The sequence below is a fragment of the Lepidochelys kempii genome, chromosome 1 (assembly GCF_965140265.1).
Source record: "Lepidochelys kempii isolate rLepKem1 chromosome 1, rLepKem1.hap2, whole genome shotgun sequence".
Classification (NCBI taxonomy): domain Eukaryota; kingdom Metazoa; phylum Chordata; order Testudines; family Cheloniidae; genus Lepidochelys; species Lepidochelys kempii.
In genome coordinates, this window is record NC_133256.1 from 223810335 (window position 1) to 223832749 (window position 22415).

Genomic DNA, 22415 nt, shown 5'->3' on the forward strand with positions numbered 1-22415 from the left:
GGCTCAAAAATCATATCTTCTGTTAAAGGAGAATACATGGCCAGTGTTCTGCAGAAGGTCAGACTTGATGTTCATAGTGGTCCCTTCTGGCCTTATGAAAACTCTATAAAAGGGACTGGCAGCTTAGAAAGCAAACCAACATCAAAGCTTGGCACCAGCTTCGATAATTCTGATTACTGTTAGCTGATGTGACATTTGAATCTCATTAATGATACTGAGCATGTGGTGCTGGGTTTGATGTTTCTAGAACTTTCTCTCCCAGTCAAAAATATATCCTATTGCTGCTTCTGATCATCTTGTCTTTCCTCACATTCTGACAATTACCTCGAGCAGTGGTTTTCAACCCGGGGTATGTACTACTGGGAGTACACAGAGATCTTCCAGGGGGTACATCAACTCCTCTAGACATTTGCCTAGTTTACAGTAGGCTACATAAAATGCAGTAGCGAAATCAGTACGAACTAAAATTTCATACAGACAAAATGAGAAATGAAGCAATTTTTCAGTAGTATTGTGCTGTCACACTTGCATTTTTATGTCTGTTTTTAAGTGAGGTGAAACTTGGGAGTACGCAAGACCAATCAGACTCCTGAAAGGGGTACAGTCATCTGGAAAGGTTGAGAACCACTGACCTAGAGAAATTGGCCATCTTGATTTTGGGGCAGAGGTGCTGACAATAGTGGCTGCTACAGCCTCAGTGTCTTGGGCAATGGAAGTCGCTCTCCTCTATATGTGCAACTTGATTTTTTTCTTGCACCCACTTCAGAACTTCTTTCAGATAGCAGCACATGGGAACTGCAGCTACATTAGCTGCTCAGGGAGATGAGTCTCCCGGCTGCAGTAAAACAGTCGCATGAGCTAGCTTCTCTGTCTGTGGACTCTGATCCAGTGCTGAATTAATCAACAGAGGATACTGGAAATAGAACATCTACTCCACACACTCTGGTTTCCCCCAACCTCTAAAACCCCCCAAATCCCACCCCTTTTGTAGCTGTTTGACCAGGGTTGAGGCTTTGTGATGTCTAGACCAAGCTGATGGCTAATTAGTGGAGCTGGGCAACATATTTTGACTGAGCAAAAACTTGACATTTTTTGCTGAGAAATGCAGACTCAGGTCAACTGAAACATTTAATGAATTGATGCTGATCTTGGCAAGTGGTTTCAGTTGAAGAAAAAAATTAAGACGTCAAAACTGTTTGTTTTGACATTTCTGAAAAGCAACGTTTCAATTTTTTTGGCTAGATTCTCTAGGGGACTTGGACACCACTCTCAAAAACAAGGCAGAGGTGGAGGGGAGACCTGGGGAGCAGGGACTGGAACCTGGCTCTTCCACATCCCAGGTGACTGCCCCAACCACTAGGCTATTGGGTATAAGCTGGGGCACCACCAGCTGTACCTCCATCACTAGGCCCCTCCTCCTTGGTTTTGTGAATGGCACGTTAAGTCCCCTTGTTAATGTAGCTTTCCATTTCCTTTGCTTTTATTTAAACAAGAAAAGTAGATGCCCAAAAGTGGAACAAAACGTTTCTTTTGACGTGAGATGAATTAATTTCCAGCTTTTCCATTCGCGAAAATTCTGAAAAATGTTGGGGTGGTTGTGCCCAGACAGGTGGGGCTGGGGTTTTGGGGCCTCGGTTTGGCGCTGGCAGTACTTTGAAAAATCACAGCTCTGCTAATAAGTATTCCCTTTGAGGCGGTACAGCTGCCCTGTGTTCTGTTATCTGAATCTTTGGCTTATAGTTTCTCTAAGTGCTGACATCTTTGCTATGAATGTCCTTACATAGCTACAGGCCATACAGCTACCGGCATTTTGCACCTCCAACCACGCCATGCAGCACAGACGTTTGTGACAGCGACTACGCCCCCAGCCGGCGGGTCACAACAGCAGTGACTAAGGGCTACACCAGTGATTTGAACTATGATTCCGAGCCCGTGCCCCCTCCACCGACGCCAAGGAGCCAGTACCTCTCGGCAGAGGAGAACTATGAAAGCTGTCCGCCCTCCCCGTACACAGAACGGAGCTATTCCCATCACCTCTACCCGCCGCCTCCATCCCCCTGCACGGACTCCTCATGAGGGCCCCTCCGCCCCCTTCCTTAACTTCCTCCACTACAAAAGTGTAAATACAAATTGTCCATACCAGGGAGGGGGGAGGGAGCTATTGGAGAGGGAGGAGGCACGACAGTGTACAGTTAAAAGTTATGAAATGGGGTGGGGAATACTGGAGATATTTGTATAGAAGAAAAAAGGATATTTATATATTTTCTTAAACAGCATCTGCTGCTTGTGCCATAAGAAGAAATTTTTGTATAAAAGAATAGAAATTTGTACAAAATTTTTATTTTTGCAAATGGAACAAAAAAAACATGCCTTAATCCAGTGAAGTGACCGAGCACATGAGAAAATGGAAGGACCAGGACGCGTCACTGTCCAGTGAGGCAAAGTGTGGGGTTCGTCAATACCAAAAAAGTTTAAAAAAGAAGTCCGTCTCAGAGCAGCATACCATAGATACTTGGAAGTAGCCAAATAACCTCTACATTAACTATGGAGGGCCAGCAATGAAAGTTAAACTTGAAGAAACAGTCAGGACAGATATTAACCTTACACAAAGGGCTTTATGTTTTCTACAGGAATACAGCAATCGTAGCAGTGACTGTATGTGTTATAATATTTTATTATATATGTGTGTGCAAATATAATGAAATATTAGAATATATTGTCACACACATTTTAAAAATTAAAATGCATCTGAATTTTTTTTGCCTACATTTGCATCACTCCCCCCATTTTAAAACTTTCTCCATTGCTGGAAGTTCAGTAATTTTGTTGGGTACACTTTTAAAAATGTCTTTAATTTGTTTTGCATTTTCCACCCCTGTATCCTCTGCTTCTCTCTCCTCCCCCCCCCCCCCCCCCCCGAGCCATTTTGTTAAATCAAATTTCCTTGTTTAAAGTACTTCTAGAATTGGGCCAATGAAAATTCATCCTCTGTTTTTTATTAGCCTTGTGTTGCAGTGCCAAGTTATGCTTTGGGTTTCTTTATTCAGCTGATACCGTAGGGTTCCATTTTGTACCAGGTCAGCCCAATTCTCATGTAATCGACAAGGGTAATATGGATATACCTGAATCGTTTTAGTCCCTTAAAAATTGTTTTGATTTAGTGCCCACAAAATGTCAAGTATTTTTATACCACATATAATATAGACAACATATTTATAAACTATAAATTTAACCATAATTACTAGTTTTACTGTAAATGAATCCTGTTTCCTTGCAATACTTTCAGTGTATAGTTAATATCACAGTATACAAATCATTTATATATATATTTATATTATTTCCTAGTAAGGAAGCATTTAAACATTGTCGATGGGAGGATGGGACACAATCTATAAGAAATGGAATTTTGATCATTAGAAATGTTTCCCCTACTGTATTAACTATTCATGCTGTGTTCATGTTAGGTAAGCCGGTCTTCTCCATATGATTTCTACATACCTCCTCTTTTGCGTGGCATGCGTTTAATACTTTAGTATTAACCACTGTGAATGTCAGATTTTAAGATATTCTGAACCAAATCACTTTATATTAGCATCCTGTATTTTTGTATCTCCTTAGCTTCTTTGGCAATTAGAAAGGGATAGTATGCATTCATTTTAAAAACAGTTTGCATGAACTGAAGGGCAACATATGATCTTCTTCACTCTTCCTGACTCCAGTGCAGTGTTTGAGTTCAACAGCCTGAACAAGTGGAGCTCACAATGGATCTGATCTTGGGATGTGTTACCAATCTGCTATTCCCATTGGCTTTTAATGGAGTTTCAGGAGCACCTCCAAAGTTCAGACCCTAAATCTTACCTCTCCTCACAAAGGATACTGAGGGACTCCTGCATTGAGGTACTGGGGCTCAGCATTGGTGTAGTAACTCTTCATAAGGCCCAGATGGGTTGACTGCTCTGTTAAAGTCAGTTTCTACTAAGAGATGCAGGCTAAAAACATTCTAGTTTTAAATCCCATACTTTTCATGAAGTTTTTGAGTGATTCTTGCCCGTGCTGCATTTCAGCTCGACTGTTGGAGCCTCTTTCGGTTTCAGCTTTAAGGGAAACCATGAAGTTTGGCATTCTTGCTTTACCTTTCTAATAATTGAAGATACCCAAGGAAGCTTTCAAGCAAAGTATTTAAAAAAAATTCTGAATGATCCTCAGACAATTGGAATTGACCATTGGGTCAGGTGCACTAACTTTTGCATAAACATTAACCCAGCTGATACCTTGAGCTGTCTTCTAGGTACCTAAGAAATTTTTGGCTCTTCCTGTTGGTGAAGAAACTTGCTTGTGGTCTCCAGTAGGATGGATATTGAAGATATTGTGAGCTATAAAGGGAAATCCAATCCATTTATATGAAGAGCGGGAGAGGGTGAGCAGAGGCTGGGGTGCTGATCAGCATTGAGACTTCTACATTGTTTACATTTTTAAATGTGCAGCATTCCGTGTGGGGTTCACATGTGGAAACTTGCACTAATGAACTCAGAAGAATATTGCATTGTTATGTCTCAGTCCAAGTGCTTGTACTGCGATGTCAATGGTCTCTACTTGCAGAATGCTTCAGTGTGCCAATTTGTTTGTCTGAAAAACTCTGAGGTGGTTCAACTTAAGCTGTGGTATCCTCTTACGGGGAGCGTCAGACTGTCTCTTTGAGACTGACTTTTTACAAGGACTTTCTACAGATAACATGCTTGTTAAACTTGACAACTGGAGGGATTTGTTTAAGAAGAATTAGCTCTCTAGCTTTGGACAGTAATGCCCAGATTTTGTACTCGCACCCAGATACAACTCCATTGAAGTCAATAGCGGGGCGGGGGAGGGAGAACTTAAGTCAATGCAGAATTTGACCAAGTATATTTGAACTGTGGCTCTCACTGTGTGCAGCATGTACTTAAATATGCCGCTGCTTCTTTTATTTTAATGATGGGGGGGAAACTGTCAGATGATGAAGACCAATTGGGGAGATGAGCTCTTTTCCTGTTCCGATTTACCAAAGAATTTTGCTGGAAAAGTTGAGACCTACATTTGCAATCATAGATATTTTACATGAATCTAAAGTGGAAATCTTAAATTGATTTAAGATTAAGGAAGTTCCCATTAAGTAGATGTCCATATTACAAAAACGTCACCACAACTAACATCCTTGTTGGAACATTCCTGGTGGATAAGCCAAGGACTGATTTGACAGAGAGACTGAACAATCTCTCTCTCTTCCTTTCCCATCAACCAGACATGGCTTATGCTGTCTCTGTCCCACATAAGGGAGCAAGCGCTTTGCTACTTTGAAATTGTCTGAGAAATGAAGTTTTAAGTCCACTGAACATTTGGCTTCAAGTCAGCAAGGTGCTTCAATACTGAAAATTAAGCATGCACTTAAGTAGTCCCATTGACATGCATGCTTAAATTTAGGCTCTCTTAAGTGCCTTCCTGAATCAGAGCCATATACAGTGGGGCATTTTCCTCAAGTGCACCATGTGTAATTTATCCTGCCTGTGCATCAGAATGTCTGTAGCTGAATATCTGCACATGGAAATAAATTCATCTTGTTGAATTGGAGGGGGCAGGGAAAGGTATAGCTTTTTAAAAACCACATAGCCCATTCCAGTAAACATGGGTATAGTTTTCCCTAGGTGTACATTCTGGTCACTACACTTATCTGTAGCTTTGCATGTTTGAATTGCGGTTCTCCAAATGTATACCTGCCATATCCTGTTGCATGCTAAAAGGAACATGCATGTTTTTTTTTCTCATTTTTAAAAGCTAGGAGATTTATATGCAAAGAACTACTTTGATGGGACATTTTAATTCTATTTCCTACTGATAGCATTTTAAAATCTTAAAATTCTAGTTTCCATGAATCCAAAATTCAGCCAAGCTGCCTACCTATATACATATTAAGGCATTAAATGAAACTTGGTAATATAGAAGTTGCAGTTGAACCAATTTATACCAAAGGATATGCTGTGGGATCTGTAATTTACAATTTCCTGAGTTCTAAATCCCAAATATAACTCTGTTTGTATGTACACACACAGAGCTTTGCTAATGTGAAGATGCCTGATCAACAGAGCCAATAACTTTCTCCTCCTGCACTCCCACCAATAATAATTAATAATCCAGAAGGCTCACCCTGCCTCTCTGCAAAGAGCTAATGGCAGCTTGTAGTGTTGTCTCATATTACCTAGACTTTATTGCATCTACAGAACATACTACAGAACATTTACTACTACATCTACAAGAAACTAATGCTCTGTCATACTTGATAATAAAAAGGAAAAATTCCATTATGTGATATATTATCATTAGTTTGATAATTAATGCAAATTAGTAAGAATTTTCTGTGTATTTGACAGCTACACGGAAATCAGTCTGTCAGGCCTCACTTACTGATAAATGAAAGTGTACCTTTAAGGTGCTTGGTGCCAGCAGATATTACACTCCGTTGCTGGCGCATGAAGAATATCTCATTTCCTGCATTGTTGGGTTTTGGTGATAGTTGGGTTTCTGGTCTCTAAGTTGTACATTACCCCTACCTTTATGATGAATGCTTTCTATCAATGGTCCATTGCATGAATTACACACCCAAACTGAGTTCTGCTTTATGCCCCCCCCTTTCTTTGAATGTGTCCAATCTATCTAAATTTTATTTTTAAGGCAACTATCTTGAGTATTTCCAGTCTTATCAGCTTGATAGACATTACCTGACTGAATTTTAAGTTTTCCTATTCTAGAGGGAAATGCTAAAATAGAAATTCCTGGATCAATTGGTGCAGTTCAAAAATTTCATTCTGAAAAGTAATCAGTTACTTTCCTTGTCACATTTGTCCCTAGTGTGAAGGTCACATGACATAGTTACGGGCAGAATCTCTGTTTTCTGCACACACCATGCAAAAATAGCGGATTACCTCTTGCTTCTACCAGAAAGAATCAGTAAATATGTTACTGATTATTGAATGCAAAAGTAATTTTTAAATTATTGCGCAAAGCAGGTTTTCTAACCCTGGAATTTTCTTGCTTTTGGGGGAATTTCACTTGAAATGTAAGCCTCAATTTATTTGCCACGTGGAGTATGCATAAATAAAATGAATTAGGAATAGTTCTTGTAGCTAGTAAGTACAAGGCAGGCACACAATATTGCAACTTTTTTTTAAGCATTAATGGTTCAAATGCTATTGGAAATTGTAGAATGTTGGGCAAATTTCTTTAGTAATTTTTTAAATAAGGGAAGAAAACCTTGATGGATTCTGAATGATGCTAAAGCAAAATTAATTGGAGCTGGGAAATCCAGCTCCAAAGTTATGCAGGGCACAATTGGCAACTAGATTCCATCCGGAAGTTATCTTAGTAAAGTACCCTGGCGTGGTGGGATTGTTGAAGAGCTATCCTGCATACTTCCCCATCTTTTAAATGAAGAAAAGCTGGGAAAGACTCATTAAGGCAGCCGTAGCCTTAAGCCAAACAGTTAAGAGTCAAGAAGGGAAAAAAGAAGCGTCTTTTGTAAAGAGGATACCACCAGGCTTAAGCTGAACAAGCCTTGTTTGCAAGTGAAGGATCTGGTGCTGCTTTCAGATTTTAAATCTTTTTATTTTTATTTGTTTTTATCCTTTTTTGTAAGCTTTAATCACTGTTTGTCATTGTCTTAAAGCCAGCTGGTGTCTCTTGTTCATCAACTTTGGTACGATGGTGCTTTGCAAGGATGTATTTATATTATAATGGCCAACATTTGGTCAGTCCTATCCACTCATTCACTAACTTTTTTTTGTAAAATAAAGTGCTTTACTTTTAAGCTGTATATAAACCTTGTACAAAAATCCCTTTTCAATTATTACTATAAACTGAGTTGTAACAAATGAAATGTTGATTTTTATAATAAAACTGAGTGGAAAAAAATAGAGTAACTTCAGTTTTGTTGCACTGTGTGGGAGAAGAGGAAGGAATGTAACAGCTGAGGTAGGTTTGGCTTCCAGTAAATGTCAGAATGTAATTTAACTCTCTAATTATACAGGCCCAGATTTTGCAAATGCTAATGCATATGATTAATTTAAAACCCAAAAAGAATTGCATTGACATCAAGTCGTCCTGTTGACTTCCATTGCAGTCAATCTCCATCTCTCTCAGGTACTTACCTGTTCTCCCCCTCACCCCATCTCACCATAATATCGGATCACCTCACGATGTTTAATGTATATATCTTCACAGTACCCCTGTGAGGTAGGGCAGTGCTATTATCCCAGATGGGGAACTGAGACAGAGAGGCTATGTGACTTGCCCAAGTTCACACAAGAAGTGTGTGGTTAAGCAATGAATTAACCCAGAGCTCCCAAGTCCTAGGCTAGCATCCTAATCACTGGACCATCCTTCCTCTCTCTTCCAGGGGACTGCTTGTGCTTAGAGTTCATAGATTTTAAGGCAAGATGAGGTGGTTATGATCATGTAATCAGGACTCCTGCCCAACACATGCCATAGAATTTCACTCAGTGATTCCTGGATCAAGCCTATAACTTCCAGCTGAGCTAGTGCATATCTTTTCTGAAAGATATCCAGTCTTGACATTAAGTGTTTGTAGGATCAGGGACATAGGCAGATTTAATACTTTACTGTTACTTTTAAAACAAAACAAAGAACCCCTGCTACCATGCCAAAGAAGTGGGTTTGGAAAGGATTGCTAAGGGTGGGGACAGTCGTCATGTAGTGAGCTTTTAAAACCCGTCTTAGGAATCCCCTTCCCAATCCCCAATGAGTCCAACAAGTGGCCTAGTGTGACTAGTGTGGAATTAGCTATAGCTGGACTCCAGAGTTCTATTCCCAGTTCTTCCATATTAGGTGATCTTGAGGAAGTCACTTACTCCATTGTGCCTCAGTTTCCTCATGTGTAAAATGGGGGCAATATTTACCAGTCTTACAGGAATACTGTGAAAATGAGTGTTTATAAAATGTTGTTAGATTCTTGGATAAGACAGTGCAAAGTTATTTGTTTGGGGGAGTTACATAACAAACTTCTGTGCTCTGTTGTGAACCCATGCCTTCACTCTGTGGGGCCAGATGAGTATTGTGCTTCTCTCTCTTTAGTGGTTAGTAAATCACTACTACAGCCTGAGAAGAGACTGTGCCCTGGAGAATGACAGCCCCTTGTGCTGAGTCAGTGGTACTGCAGGGTGATAGAAGACACTTTATAATGTTCACATACTGTTGGGGTTAGTGAGCCCTCATTTATGCTAATGTACACAATAGTTGTGCTGTGCTTTGATGCACAAATGTAGCTGCCTTCCCAAAAGTAATTTCTTACAGGGAGGCATGACAGGCTGCAGATCCCAGAATAACTGGTCTGCATTTCCTCTGGGCCATTTCTGAGTTGCCTTTTTTTTTTTTTTTAAAGCCACCCTCTGCCCCTTCTTGAGGCAAACAATAAGCAGGCAAGACAATTGCGGGCCAACAAACTAGTTGAAGTTGTGGATCTGCTGCAGCCCTACCAGGGCTCTTCATTGCACCAGTTATAGCCTCCAAAAGTATAGCAGGACTGGTGAAATCGAAGTGCACTGGGGATGGCTGATGTAAAAAATAACTTCCAAAAATATTCCTGCCTCTCTGATAAGACCCATGGGAAGCCTGAAATGGACCCGTTTCCATAGCACAATTATGATTCTTGCATTGTGCATAGCTGAGTGCGAGTGCTGGAATGCTGCAACTGGTTTTATATCAGAGGAGAGCAGGGGAAAACCACATTGAATCATTCTGGCTCTGGGAGGGAGGGGGAGCAGAAGAGGCCTGGGCTGCTGTGAAAGGGTAAGCGATGAGATTTTGGGCTCCACCAATCTTGCCAGTGCTTCTTTAAGAAGCTGGGAATGTGAAATCCTGTGTTCTCTCATGCGGTTGCTGTTGAACTTGTTCAACCTGTTTTAAATTCAGCAGGGGAATTCTGTACCTAGCTGGCAGGAGATTGCACGGGAATCTTAGCATGCCCAGTAGAACGAGGTAAGGGAAAGCTCAGAGCTTGAAACTAAATTACACTTTGTACATTTCTAACACAAGTGTGCTCCTTTGAATGCCTGGCTTTTCCTGGTTTGGCAACTTGGGGGCCTACACGAGATACGTGTTTGGCTCAGTGACTTTAAAACCAAGCTAAGCTGCTGCAGACCTCTGTGTGTGAGCCCTGCCTTGCCCTCTCCACACACCCATGCACTAGAAGTCACCTGTGGTAGCAGCAAGTGTAGTCTTTCCAAATTTTTAGGGGGGGGGGGTTGCATCCCTACAGACTCTATCGCATGGAAGAAGGTAAAATATTTGAACTGGAAAGCTTCATGCTGGGGTCTAGCTCAGATTCAGCTGGGATCTGAGCCGCACTCTTAGGGCTGTGGGTGGGTGGGGGCACACTGCAGTAAAACAGGGCAGCCTGGTTGTCTGGAGGCTGGGAAGGATCTTAAAGTTGGTGTAAGTGGGAGGATCCCATAAAGTTCCCCTCCCCCCCCCCCCACATTTGCCAATATTGTCAAAACTCTTACCCTTTCTCTCTTCATCCCCTGTCATTTCCCCAGGCCAAGCCCACTTTCTTTCCCGCTTTATTCTATTGGCAGCACCCACCGGTGTGCTAGGAGTCACCCACAAGAGGACATTTGGTTTCTGCCCCAAAGAACATCCACTCTAATTTTAGCTGTTCTGCAGCAAGTCGGAGTAACAAACAGTGGGGAGGGGATAGGATAAGAGAGGCTCAGGGTTACAGTAAGTAGACCTCCCAGCTCCTCATTCAAGCTCTTCCTTTAGTTATGAATTCCTAGGCAATATGGTAGAGTGAGACTTGACTGCTGACAGGATGGAAGACAACTGGATAGGAGGGGTTCTGGGTATTGGGGGCCTGGAGAAGGTGGTGATAGCTGGCCAAAGGGAGGAATGTAACAGGAGCGAAGGCAGAGCTACAGGTCTGGGCAGAGTGGGTGCAGAGCATCGACGGCTTGTTTCTAACAATAAGACAGACAATTGGAGGGGCTCAGAGAAGAGTGTGACAAAGTGAAAGGCAGGTGGGGAAGATGATGGGGAGGCAGCATAGTGAGTGGATAGGGCACTGGACTGACACTCAGGTTCAAGTCAATGGCTTTTGTGCAACCTTGGACAAGTCATTTCACCTCCCCATGCCTCAGTTTCCCCTTCCAACCTTTGTCTGTCATGTTTATTTAAAGTGAAGAAACAGTGGTTGGCACCCTAGAAATAGGTGGTAGTGTTCCCACCACCTTTTCTCAGCTGGAAGGACAGATGTTGGCAAGTTACAGGGCCTTAAAATGCAGGGGAGAAAAGGTGCATGAAAGAAAGGAGCTGTTCTGAAAGGAGTTCTGAGAACTGTTCACCCCTCCTTGGGAACCTGTAGTGCCCAGTTCTGCTGTGTTCCATAAGTCAGTGCGCTTGTGCAAATGAGGGCAGAACAAGAGCCTTTCCTTTCAACATGTGGGACCCAATGATGACTCAGTGAGAGAAGCTGTTCTCTAGTCGGGAACATTTCCTGCACTATTTTTCTTTTTTCAAAAGAAAAAGAAATCGGCCAAGTTTCTTGTATAACCTGATGAGTGGAGTAATACGATACAGACCAGAAATCAGAGCTGGACTTTTTAATCTATCTGCCACTTCTCTGGGATTCTGGTCTCCCTCCCAGCCTGACTCTGCCTCGTCTATTTAGACTGTGAGCTTCTTAGGATAGGAGGGGCTGCCTCTCTCACTATAGGTATGTGCAGTGCATAGCACAATGGGGCTCTGATCTCATTGGCCTCTCTGGGCGCTACTGTATTGCAAATAATTAAACATACTAATAGTGGCAGCGCTGTGGACACACTGGAGTGGAGATCTGGCTATGAAGGAGGACAGAGAGGAGGAGATAATTAGAGGGATATAATCAAGCGATGGGGGGGGGGGGAAATCTTAGTTGTTGTAAGCCTTGTACCTCAACAGAGGAGCAATTTGGTCCCTGTCCTGCTAAGCGCAAGTCAGCCCTGATATAGTCTCACTTAGACAGTACATAGGCCCAGCTTTCAGGGGATTATTCAGTGCTGTCCCCCAGTCTTTCCTGCATTTTACTTCCCTTGATTCTTATTACTTGCGGTATTTAATGAAAACCAGATCTTTGCTTCCTAAGGAGTTTAATATGCTTTTGTGGCTCATTCCTCAACTGCAGCAATCATTGTCCTGTCTGTGAAATCACAGCTGGTTGCTGTGGAAATGAGCATGATGTTACAAACAGGGTTATTTGACTTCAGGTGGGGAGTGAGCAGGAGGTGACATCTGGAGATAAATATCCAGCTTTTATGCAAATATCCCAAGAATTAAAGAGTAAAGGCAGAAAAGATCAGAAAGCAACACCTATTGTGGGTAGCAGGGCTGTCTGAAAATGAAATGTGTTAACATCTCATGAGGCATCAGATGCTTTGACATCCATTGACGTACTTTTCCTAATTTTACCCCCTCTTCCCCCTCCCCCCCCCAAAAAAAAACCCAGTTCACAAGCACACTTTGGAAGCTGAAAACAGAAACTGGTTTCTTTGTCCTTTAACACTTTCTTCTATTGTGTGTGGGCACAGGGTAGTGGTGGTTGTTGCAGGGTTGCTGGGCTAGCCTTGTTCTTATGGTAGCGGAGAGCACTGAGACACTTTGAAGAGGAACACTAATCTCTCTGCAAAATCTTGTAGGGTTTGTTTTTTGTTGAAGGGGAAAAACTTAGTCTGGCTCTTGGGTCTCCTGCCCTTAAATGTTCCTTTTTAGACTGTAGAAAGTGGCCAACTTTGGGTGATCACGCCTGGAAGCTGATTCCAGCCAGAAGAACACGCTGAGAAATCAGAGGTCAGGACAAGGTGCCCAAGGAGTTTTCAAGTGGGATCTGCAGAGAGGAGAAGAGCAGAGTGGTTTGTGGGGAGGAGACAGCAGAGGTCTAACTGCTGAGGGGATGGAAATGAAAGGTGGAAATGAGGGTTTTTTGCAGCTGGGAAGAAAGTCATGACTGAGTACTTGGGGAAAGGGAATGTGGAGGGGGATCAGAAGGGCTCAGGTATAAGTCAGGAGGAGCAGGTTTTGGTGGTTGTGTGTATGAGGAGGTCAGGATACTAGTTAGGTGGGTGGGTGGAAAAAGGGTTTATGGGTTGGAAGGGGTTCGGGCTGGTCTGGGTGCAGTGATGGAGGGGAGTGGTTGTAAGTGCTGCACAGCGGGGGGGGGGGGTGGGGGGGGATTTGGGACATGCATCTGGGGACTGGAGGCAGGGCACCTATGGCACAGTGAAAAGCCTGAGAGAAGTCCCTCAGCGCACCTACCTCTCTACATCCTGGGGTTTCTCTGCTATTTGGACAAAAGAACTGACCCCAGCTAAACTTTAGTAACTAAATAAAACCCAAGAGCATAAGCCAGACCTCAGCTTATATGAATCGGAACTATACTGGGACTTGGGAAGGCAATGTTTCTGTGTGTCCTGCCAAGACTTTCTCTTTTCCTCACCAGCACTTGTCAAGGGCTCGGTGAGTAGGGCTGCTGCGGGGCCACCATCCGAAACCCTCAGATTCTAGAGGGGAGTCCTGACTACCTTCTTCCCTGCTGCTTCCAGTACCCCTTCCCTTCTATAAATGCCCCCACAGCCTGGGGTTAGGCAAGGAAATGTATCTGGTAAACTGCACTGATTGGGGAGGTACGCTCTTGGTTTTCAGTTGGAGCAGAATGTAGACTCTAAACCTTCCCCTCTGTGTATGCCCAGGGTGGAGGGGGACTAATGGAAGGGATGTTGCTTTTTCCTGCTGCCCTGATAACATTTTGCTCCTTGTTCTTTGGGGTTGATCCCCCCACCCCCCTTTGTTGATGTTTGAATCATCCTGCACTTTACATCGCTCCTAAAAGCAGAAAAAAGATGAAGGGGGGAGGGGGAATCCTTGTGCCTTTATTGTTAATTTTCCTAAATTAACTTTAAATCAGCACTCAAACCCACCTCTGACTATGGCTGTAAAAAGCAATCGGCAAATCACCTGTAGAACTATTGTGGCTGGAAAGGCAAGATACCTTGCTTACTGCACACCCAGTAAGGCCTTTGATGTTTGTTTTTCATTACCTGGCATTTGTCTTGCTGTTTCACATGATTAGCTGCTGTTGCTTTAACTGTGTACTGGCAGAATCTGTCTCCTAACTGCAGTGCTGCTGACAGCCACTTTTAAGTAGTGAAAAACTAGACTGATCTAGTTGTGGAGGTTTTTAGGCATGTTAATGTTCTTTGAGCATGGGACCATTTCAGGTTGGGAATGATTTCTGGACAACTCTATTCCTGCTCCCCACTCTAAGTTTGTAAAGGCTTTTCTGCCAGATAGGAGTGAAAATGCTACCCTGGAATAGGGAACATTCATATGCAAAATAGGAGGAGCATTATAAAAATCAAATCCAGAAAAGATGCTGTGTTACTCACAAGCCCCAAAACTCTCTTAACATAAAATTCATGTTATATTAACAGTAAAATTGTACCCTGGCCCTAAGGCTCCATGTGTTGCTGATACATTGCAAGGCTAAGATTGAGAATATTGTAGTATCAGACAAAATTAGACACCAATGCCTGCCCCTCAGGCCTAGGGTTGTCAGGGTGGGGGTGGACCTAGCACTGGGTGCAGAGGCACTGGGAGTGGAAATCAGCTCGGCAGTGGCAGATGTTGACACTCCGCTACAGGCTGGGTGTCCCACTGAGGTGACTTGGGGTGGAGAAGGCAAGGCATGCCCCGCCAACCATTCCTGGCTGCACCCCACAGTTTGAAAATGTGTGTTGACTCATGTCTTGTTCTTCCAAGGAGGCTGTATTAAATGGTGGTTTTTTTCTCCATCTATAACTTGTTCCATTTTATACGACTCCAGCAAGAGCTGCAGATACCCCATTTGTACTTAAGTCTGCCTCTTAGTGTTTCATTGTCGGTGTTTGTGTTAATTTCCATTGCAGTTTTTTCAAAGGATAGAGTTATTGGGTTTATATGATATTTATCTCTTGTTCTATTTCCATGTGTATGCAAAGAAACTGACAAATGGTTACCCCCATCTTCAAGGAAAGAGTTACAACAAAAGCATACCATTGCAATATCTAAGATCTATGTCTACACTTAAAAACAAAACAAAACAAGACAAAAAAAAACCCCAGCCCCACAGCACTGAGTCTCAGAGCCTGGGTCTACAGACTGCAGCTCGTGTGGCTTGCACTCCAGAGCTCAAATTATCAGTGTCAGTGTCCCCCACCTGTGCTGTGAAACCCAGCGAGAGGGTGAATCTCAGAGCCTTTGCGGGAATGTCTACAGTGCTATTCTTAGTGCCATAGCACGAGCCCTGCGAGCCCAAATCTGTAGACCCTGGGCTCTAAGACTTGTTGCCAAGTTTTTTGTTTGCTTGTTTTTGCAATGAAGACCTACCCTTTGAGTCTTCCAAACTTCACAAGTCAATAGCTACAGTAGAGACCCAACCCTAGGCCATAAAGTAATTAGCTATGTTCCTTTCATGTTAAGCACTTTAGCTACAAACCGGATTGCATATTGGGCAATAGCAAATGTGTTGACTAATAATACTCCACATGGGTAGATGCATGGCCAATTGTGGTCTATTTTTAATGTGGTCCCAACCCCTGATTGCCCAATCACTCTTCCTACTGCTAGCGACACAGGACACTTGGGGAGCTAGGGAGTGCTTTGTGTCATTCTTGAATGGCCCAACTTCTAAGCTACAAGGAAAAGCTGTCTCTGTGGCCTTTGACGTAGTTAGTGATAAAGGGGGAACCTACCACCTGGGATTCCCAACTAGAGCAAAATAGGGTGTGGGACTCTTAAAACCTGTTTCATAAACGGAAAGAAAGAAGAAAACTGAATCTTCAAAGTGACCATGAGTCACTCTTCTTCAAAGCCTTTCCATGGATTTCTGAAGTGTGTTTCCACTGCGTATTCCAAAGTTTTTGTGGAGATGATAAATTCTTCCTGTCTCCCATTGAATTTTGGTCCTTGAAACTGGCTCTCAATTTGGTTTTCCTTCTGGCACTAGGGCCTAATTTGCCTCCTTTAACTGAATGCAGAAACTGCGTCCAACATGACAAAGACTATGGTCCCTGGGCAATAATGGGATATTGTCTTTCCTGACTTGCATTTGCCTTAATTAAAACCACAGGCATCATTTCACGCTTGGGCTTGGGCTGCACACATACAAATTCCTAGTTGCCAAACTTGTTTTTTTAAGTGGTTTTCACTTAAAGAAAGCACATTTCCCAGGTCCACAGGGGCTCTTTGTGCTTAAATAAAGCTTGTGGGACAAGTAGGCTTGACCTTACTCTGCATAAAGACTGGTGAGAATGGCAAATAGGGGTTGAGCTTTCTACTGTGTTAGTCCAGTTGCTGGAATCAAGAGGAGATCATGGCTAGATGATACCATTGCAGCTGGAAACTATTTCATAGCTCTCCTCTATGTTGCTCACCCTAGCCATGTGGAGTCTCATTTTTAAAAGTGATGTAGGCCCAGAACCTCAAAGGCATATAGGTGCCTTACTGCATTTAAATCAATGGGAGTTAAGTGCCTAAATACCATCGAGGATGTCTGCCACCTTGGGAGCCTAAATCTCATTGAAAGTCTTTGAGATTTAGGCACCTAAGTCACTTAGGTACTTTTGAAAGTTTGATCCATGATCTTTATGGTCACAAATTGAAACCAAACATGGGACTTTCTACTCCAAATACACAAGCCCTTATTACTTCAGCAATCATCAATTATAATAATTACTACTTTGCTCCTCCATTGGACAACCTCCCAGTGGTAAGCTGCTCCCACATAGCATCCAGTAGAGGGTAGTTCTTCACATACACAGTCACTGCTACAGTGTAGGGCTAACATGAATGTGGAACACACAATGTTCTATATTTCAGTAGTAATCATACAAGGATCTTACACTGGTATAAATCTATATGTTTGTATCCCATTAATGAAACACTGGGGGACAAGGAAGAGGTTGAAGGCAAATGTAGCATAATAAGTCCTTTTCATAAAGTTGTCTTTTGCCCTTGAAATGTAGGTGGCTACCCCAGGACATGAGAAGTTGGTAAGTGCTTCCCTATTCTCTAGAAGAGCCACCACCCTGTCTGAGCTGCTGTTGGTAGATTATCTCTGCTGACTTTAGTCCTGTTCCTGTCAGCAACAGCTATGACCCAGGAACTTCTTTGTGCCACTGGCAGAAGGTACAGTGGGACAAGGAGTTTTATAGGGATCCCCTGGGCCAGGTATATGCACAATAACTCACCAAAGGGTGGCATGTAAGGTCTCTACTGACAGCCAGTAGCCCACTGGTCATCATAATCTTTGGGAAATGTATACAGGGATAATATTAAAGAAGTTATGCATCTATAGTGAAAATTATGTTCTTAAAGTTTTGAAGTTGAAGGCAGCTCACCAGGCGGTGATGTGCCTTGGACAGGTTCCATTCAAGCAGGGGGTAGTAAATGCTTATCTCTATGTCTGGTCGTGTTTTGTGTGGCTTCCAAGGTAAGCATGTCTGCATACTGAGCCACCAGGTAATCAAGACTGCAAAATCGACAAGAGAGCCCAAAATCTACAGGAGGAGGGAACAAGATCAAAGGGTTGGTCTGGTATATCAGAAAAATGCCAGGAAACACCTAGGGGACAAAGTGACAGCATGGCTTGTCTCATGATCAAGGGATCACAGGCTGCCTGGATGAAAAGCGCTGGTGAGCAATACCTGATTAGAGATGAGACTATCTTGTTAATTGTCTAGGCTCTAGAAAGCACGTTAGGATTTTATTTTATATGTAGCCATTTGTTTCCAACATTTCTACTTGCTCTCACTTGCATCTCTGTTCTTTGTTAAATAGATATCTAAGTGCTGTGTGCTAAGCAGAGCAGTGATCTGAGGTCTATCTAGGAAGCTGAAGGATACATTTCCAACAGGAGCAGGGACTCTGTGAATACAGCAGCTGTCCCATGGAACAGATGGTGGATATGCCAGGGTGGTTCTTGGACGGTACCTGTCATTAACCTGCAAAGGGACAGCAGAGCCTACTTAGGCTGAGAGGGGAGGGCTTGTGTTGCCTGTGGCTGGTGGAATTGGGGAGCTGACCCTTGTCAGGCATAGACAAGGCTCCCTCATGCTGCGGGCAAGCGGTAGCAAGGTGCCTCATAACCCTGGGCTTCTCTGGGAAGCATCAGAATCCCTGTTTGCAGTGTGTTTGTTGTTTATATACGGCTGGAGTACCGTTCCAAATATTCTGAGAAGACAGCCAGCTCAAAATGGTAATGGATTGGGGTGGTCTAACTCAGTCAAACACTGGGTCTTTATTGAACAAGAAAATCATGGCAATGTAAACATGACTAGGCTGCCATGGATTAATTAAAAAAATAAAATCACATCCCTCCAGGAGTTTACACAGATCCTTTAGCAAAGGCTACTCGGTGGGTTTGGGATAGAACTAGAGATAAGATCAGTTCTTTTTCCTCACTGATGACACCCATTGCCAATAATCCAGTTCTTAAGCCAAAGCGTGAACCAGGGAGCCTCAAAGATTGGGGGAGCCTTGGAATACACACGGTTGGCCAGCTATTCAGTAAAGAAACCTTTCTAACTTATTGAGAGATCAAAACTAACTTAAACCTGGCCCACTCTCCCCTGGTACCAGGACTTTCAAGTCAGGCGCAACGTACCTCAACTTTCTAGAAAACTTGTTTTAGACAGAAAGATGACTTCAATAGAAGCGATTGTCTGGTCAGCTAGGAAACAAAAAAATTACAACTAATTTATATCGGTCTATATATGACACACTAGGAAAAGGATGGGATAGACAAATTACCCCAGAGAAATGGGGATTGATTTGAAAGAGGACCAGTAACCTCTGCCTGTAACACAATAAAAGAAAATGTTTTTAAGATACTATTTCCAATAGCACCTCACACCAGTCAGATTAAGATATAGAGAGAGATAGAATGGTGATAAATGCTGGAGAAATTGTGATGAAAGAGGAGATTTTATGCATATATGATGGATGTCTCCAGTCATCAGAGAGTATTAGGAAGCAATCCCTAAACAAAGATCACAAATGGTTGGATATATATTACTAAACACTCCCTTGGTAATCCTCCTGGGGATTCTTAGTGGAAATGGTCACACAAAAGGAAATCAAGAGATTCATCTCTCATCTCCTAGTAGCTGCTTGGCTATTGCCAGCCTCTCATTTGACAAAAGAAAAATAGCCCAACCATTGAGAAATTGTTCCCCAAAAATGGGAGCTTGTGGTTATGGAAAAATTAACACACCAACTGCGGACCCAGCAAAGTAAACAGAAGTTGGATAGACAGATATTTGCTTACCTTTTTTTTTCCCTTTTATGTAGTCAAAATACATTCACCTGCCAAAACCCGCCCAGCAACCTGTCCAATATATTTGAATATTAACATTTGATAGACATACCTGGTCTCTTAAATGTGCATGGAGATTTCACTCAATTTAATAGTCACTAGAACGAAATGACATGGGTTTTGTAATGATGCCTATTCTGTAATATGGTGACATCCTGTTAAACAGAAAGATCTGATGACTATATTTCGCTATAATGTCTCTTTAAATGAAAGCTAACTTGTAAAGCTTGATTTGTTTCTGATACATATAGGGCAAGGATGTGGAAACTTGTAAAAACTTCCTAAATAAGTAGTTCAAAAAATATGGCTGGAGTAATGAAACCCCTTCCCCAACTCCCTGGTTACACCACCCCTAAAACACTCCAGCACATTTACTACAGAGTAGGAGTGAGTGTAACCAACTCTTGTGATTTTATCATGAGTCTCACAATATTTGCCCCGAGCTCCTGGAGTCTTGTGGTTGCATGAGAATCACAGCTCTCTCATTAAAAGAGTTCCTAGTCCTTATGGGTTTTTTCTACAAGCACACCCTAGGGGATCAAGATCCAGAAGGCAAATACAAAGAACCGAACTTTAAAAAATAACCAGAAAGAACATCCCATGATTTTTGTGGCATGGGAGGAGCGCTAACATGTTTTTTTAATTTGGGGTTTGGCAACACTGAGGTGCAGAAAGACTGGATTTGGCTCCTCCTAGTGGCCTGCGGCTCTGCTAGAGAAGGGCACTCACAAGGACACCCCCACCTTCTCTCTAGAACTGCAACGTGATCATCCCTAGGGAAGTTAACGTCTCCCCGCCCCATAGCACGTTCTTTGCTCTCCCAGCTGCTGACAGAAAGGCCTCTGACACACAGCCTGTCCCTGCTTTCCCTGTGTTTTGGACAGAGACCCCCTCAGGCTCTAGGGCTTTCATCCCAGCCATAAAGTCACAAGTTTAACTAACAAACCATGACAAAGACCACAGCCAACCAGCCTCAGGGTGTGTCTACACTATAGCAGCACAGCTACAACGCCGCAGCTCTGCCACTCGAGCCCGCTAGTATAAATGCTTCCGCCAGCGACAGAAGGGGTTCTTCCATCGCTGTAGATAATCTTCCTCTCAGAGAGGCGGTAGCTTGATTGACAGAAGAATTCTTACATTGACCTAGTGGTATCTACACGGGGGGGAAGGGGGTTAAGTCAACCTACCTATGGCACTAGGGGAGTGAAATTTTTCCTAGCCCTGAGCAGTGTAGCTAGGTGATGCTAAGTTTTAAGTGCAGACCAGGCCTCAGCTTCTTGAAATCTCCAGGGATTTTTTTTAACCACATGTTAAATACAGCCAGAGAACAGTGGGCACCTGAATTCATATAATGCTGAGCAGGATGTTTTTGGCACTTGTTTTCCATGGGGGGGGGGCAGTCAGCAGAAAAAAAAATCCGCTTTCTCACACACTCTGCCTCTCTGTGTGCCCTGCCTGTGGCTGGAGCAGCATCCCCTTATGGACTGGGATGTGACCATGGGGAGAGAAATCTCTCCAGTGTCCACTGAGGTGGTCTTCAGCCCATGGGCTAGTTGTGCCTTCGGTCCTACCTCTTCTGGGTGGGAGGGGAAAAGGTGTGGAGGGGCTTAGCCCCACAATTTTCTAAAACGAAAAGCAAACCCACTTTAATACTGGGCTGCCCACTAGTTCTCCCACGGGGGCCTTCCTGCCTTTTCCTTCAGGCTTGGGAACAGCTACAAGCAAAGCTCCCTTCAGGCAGAGCTCCTTCCTGGCCGGTCAGCCCTGAACTGGGCCAGCCTCTCTACTTTTATTCTGCCTCCAGGCTTGGCATTGGTTGCAGGCACAGTGAGGTGGGGCTAGTTGAGCCTGTTGCTGGTATAGGGGCTCATCCAGTGATGAGCTGCCAGAAGCTGAAGAACCGGTTCCTTTAGTTGCTCCGTGCCTTTGGTGGCACGTCCTTCACTCGCTCTGGGTCTTTGGCGGCACTGAAGGACCCACCGCCGAAGACCCGGAGCGAGTGAAGGACCCGCCGCTGAATTGCCACCGACGGCACCGAGCGACTAAAGGGCCTGCCGCTGAAGTGCTGCCGAAGGCCCGCTGTGCTGCTGGGTGAGTAAAAATTCTTCAGGGGAGCCTCCCCAGCCGAGAGCTCACGTGGGATGGACAGGACCGGAGCTCAGGTGGGATGGCTACCCCTTTAACAACTGGTTCTAAACTGGCTTCAAAATTTAACTACTGGTTCGCACGAATCGGCTCCAGCTCACCACTGGGCTCATCATGCTGCCTCTAAGCTAGGTGAGACTTGCTGAGGAGGTAGTTTTTGGTATGAGCAGAGGAGCTGGGCAATAGCATATTCAAGTCACCTAGAGACAGCCCTTTCCTCATAACAGCATCCCCACCTCTACCTGCGCTATGCAAATAGCCAGAGCAACATTTGTGATATTTCCCACCGCTCCTGTGGGTGAGGTATAGTAGGGCCATTAGAGGAGATGGTGCTGGGTCAAGTAGGAATGCACTTTTTCACCATCAGTGCTGCCACTCAGCAGCTTGTGCCCACTGTGAGAAAGTCATGGGACGTGGCAGAACTCTGCATGGTCGGACTCTCCAACGTGAGCTTTGGTTGATTAGTATTTAATATTTTTATTACAGTAACCCCAGTCAGGATAAGGTCCCCCTGGCCCCCTTTGTGCTTTTGATGTAATTGCAATGTATAGCTCATCACCTACACAAAGCCTCTTAATGCTCACAGCTGGATTTATGCAGATGTGGGGTATTGTCTCTCTCTCTCTTTTCAATTAGCTGTGAACTTTTAACCCATCACTTGTTCCAGATCATGAGCCTTTTTATGGAGCTAGGTCTAGCCAGTACATCCTCTTTTCAGGCAATGGGGTCTATTGAGTTTCTTTCCCCCCACTAATTCATTATAGTTCTCTTTTTTTATCCTGCTGATTTGCCAACCACTGAAACACAAGGAGAGCTCTCTGCCCACACAGGAAAAGGAGATGGGTGG

The 22415-nt window shown here is 43.5% G+C and overlaps 1 protein-coding gene across 8 annotated transcripts in view; it reads left to right on the forward strand.

The window, feature by feature from the left end:
- LRP6 (LDL receptor related protein 6) overlaps positions 1-22415 on the forward strand; it is a 299386-nt gene that overhangs the window by 186823 nt on the left and 90148 nt on the right. For 2 of the 8 annotated variants that reach the window (XM_073315549.1, XM_073315606.1), the window contains one exon: positions 1785-7922. The exons of 5 other annotated variants lie outside the window; for them this stretch is intronic. In XM_073315549.1, the coding sequence (XP_073171650.1) occupies positions 1785-2076 (292 nt within the window). In that variant the 3' untranslated portion in view covers positions 2077-7922. Of the gene's footprint in view, positions 1-1784; positions 7923-17886; positions 18023-22415 lie in introns of those variants that run through there. One more of the 8 variants, XM_073315582.1, reaches the window with a different exon arrangement.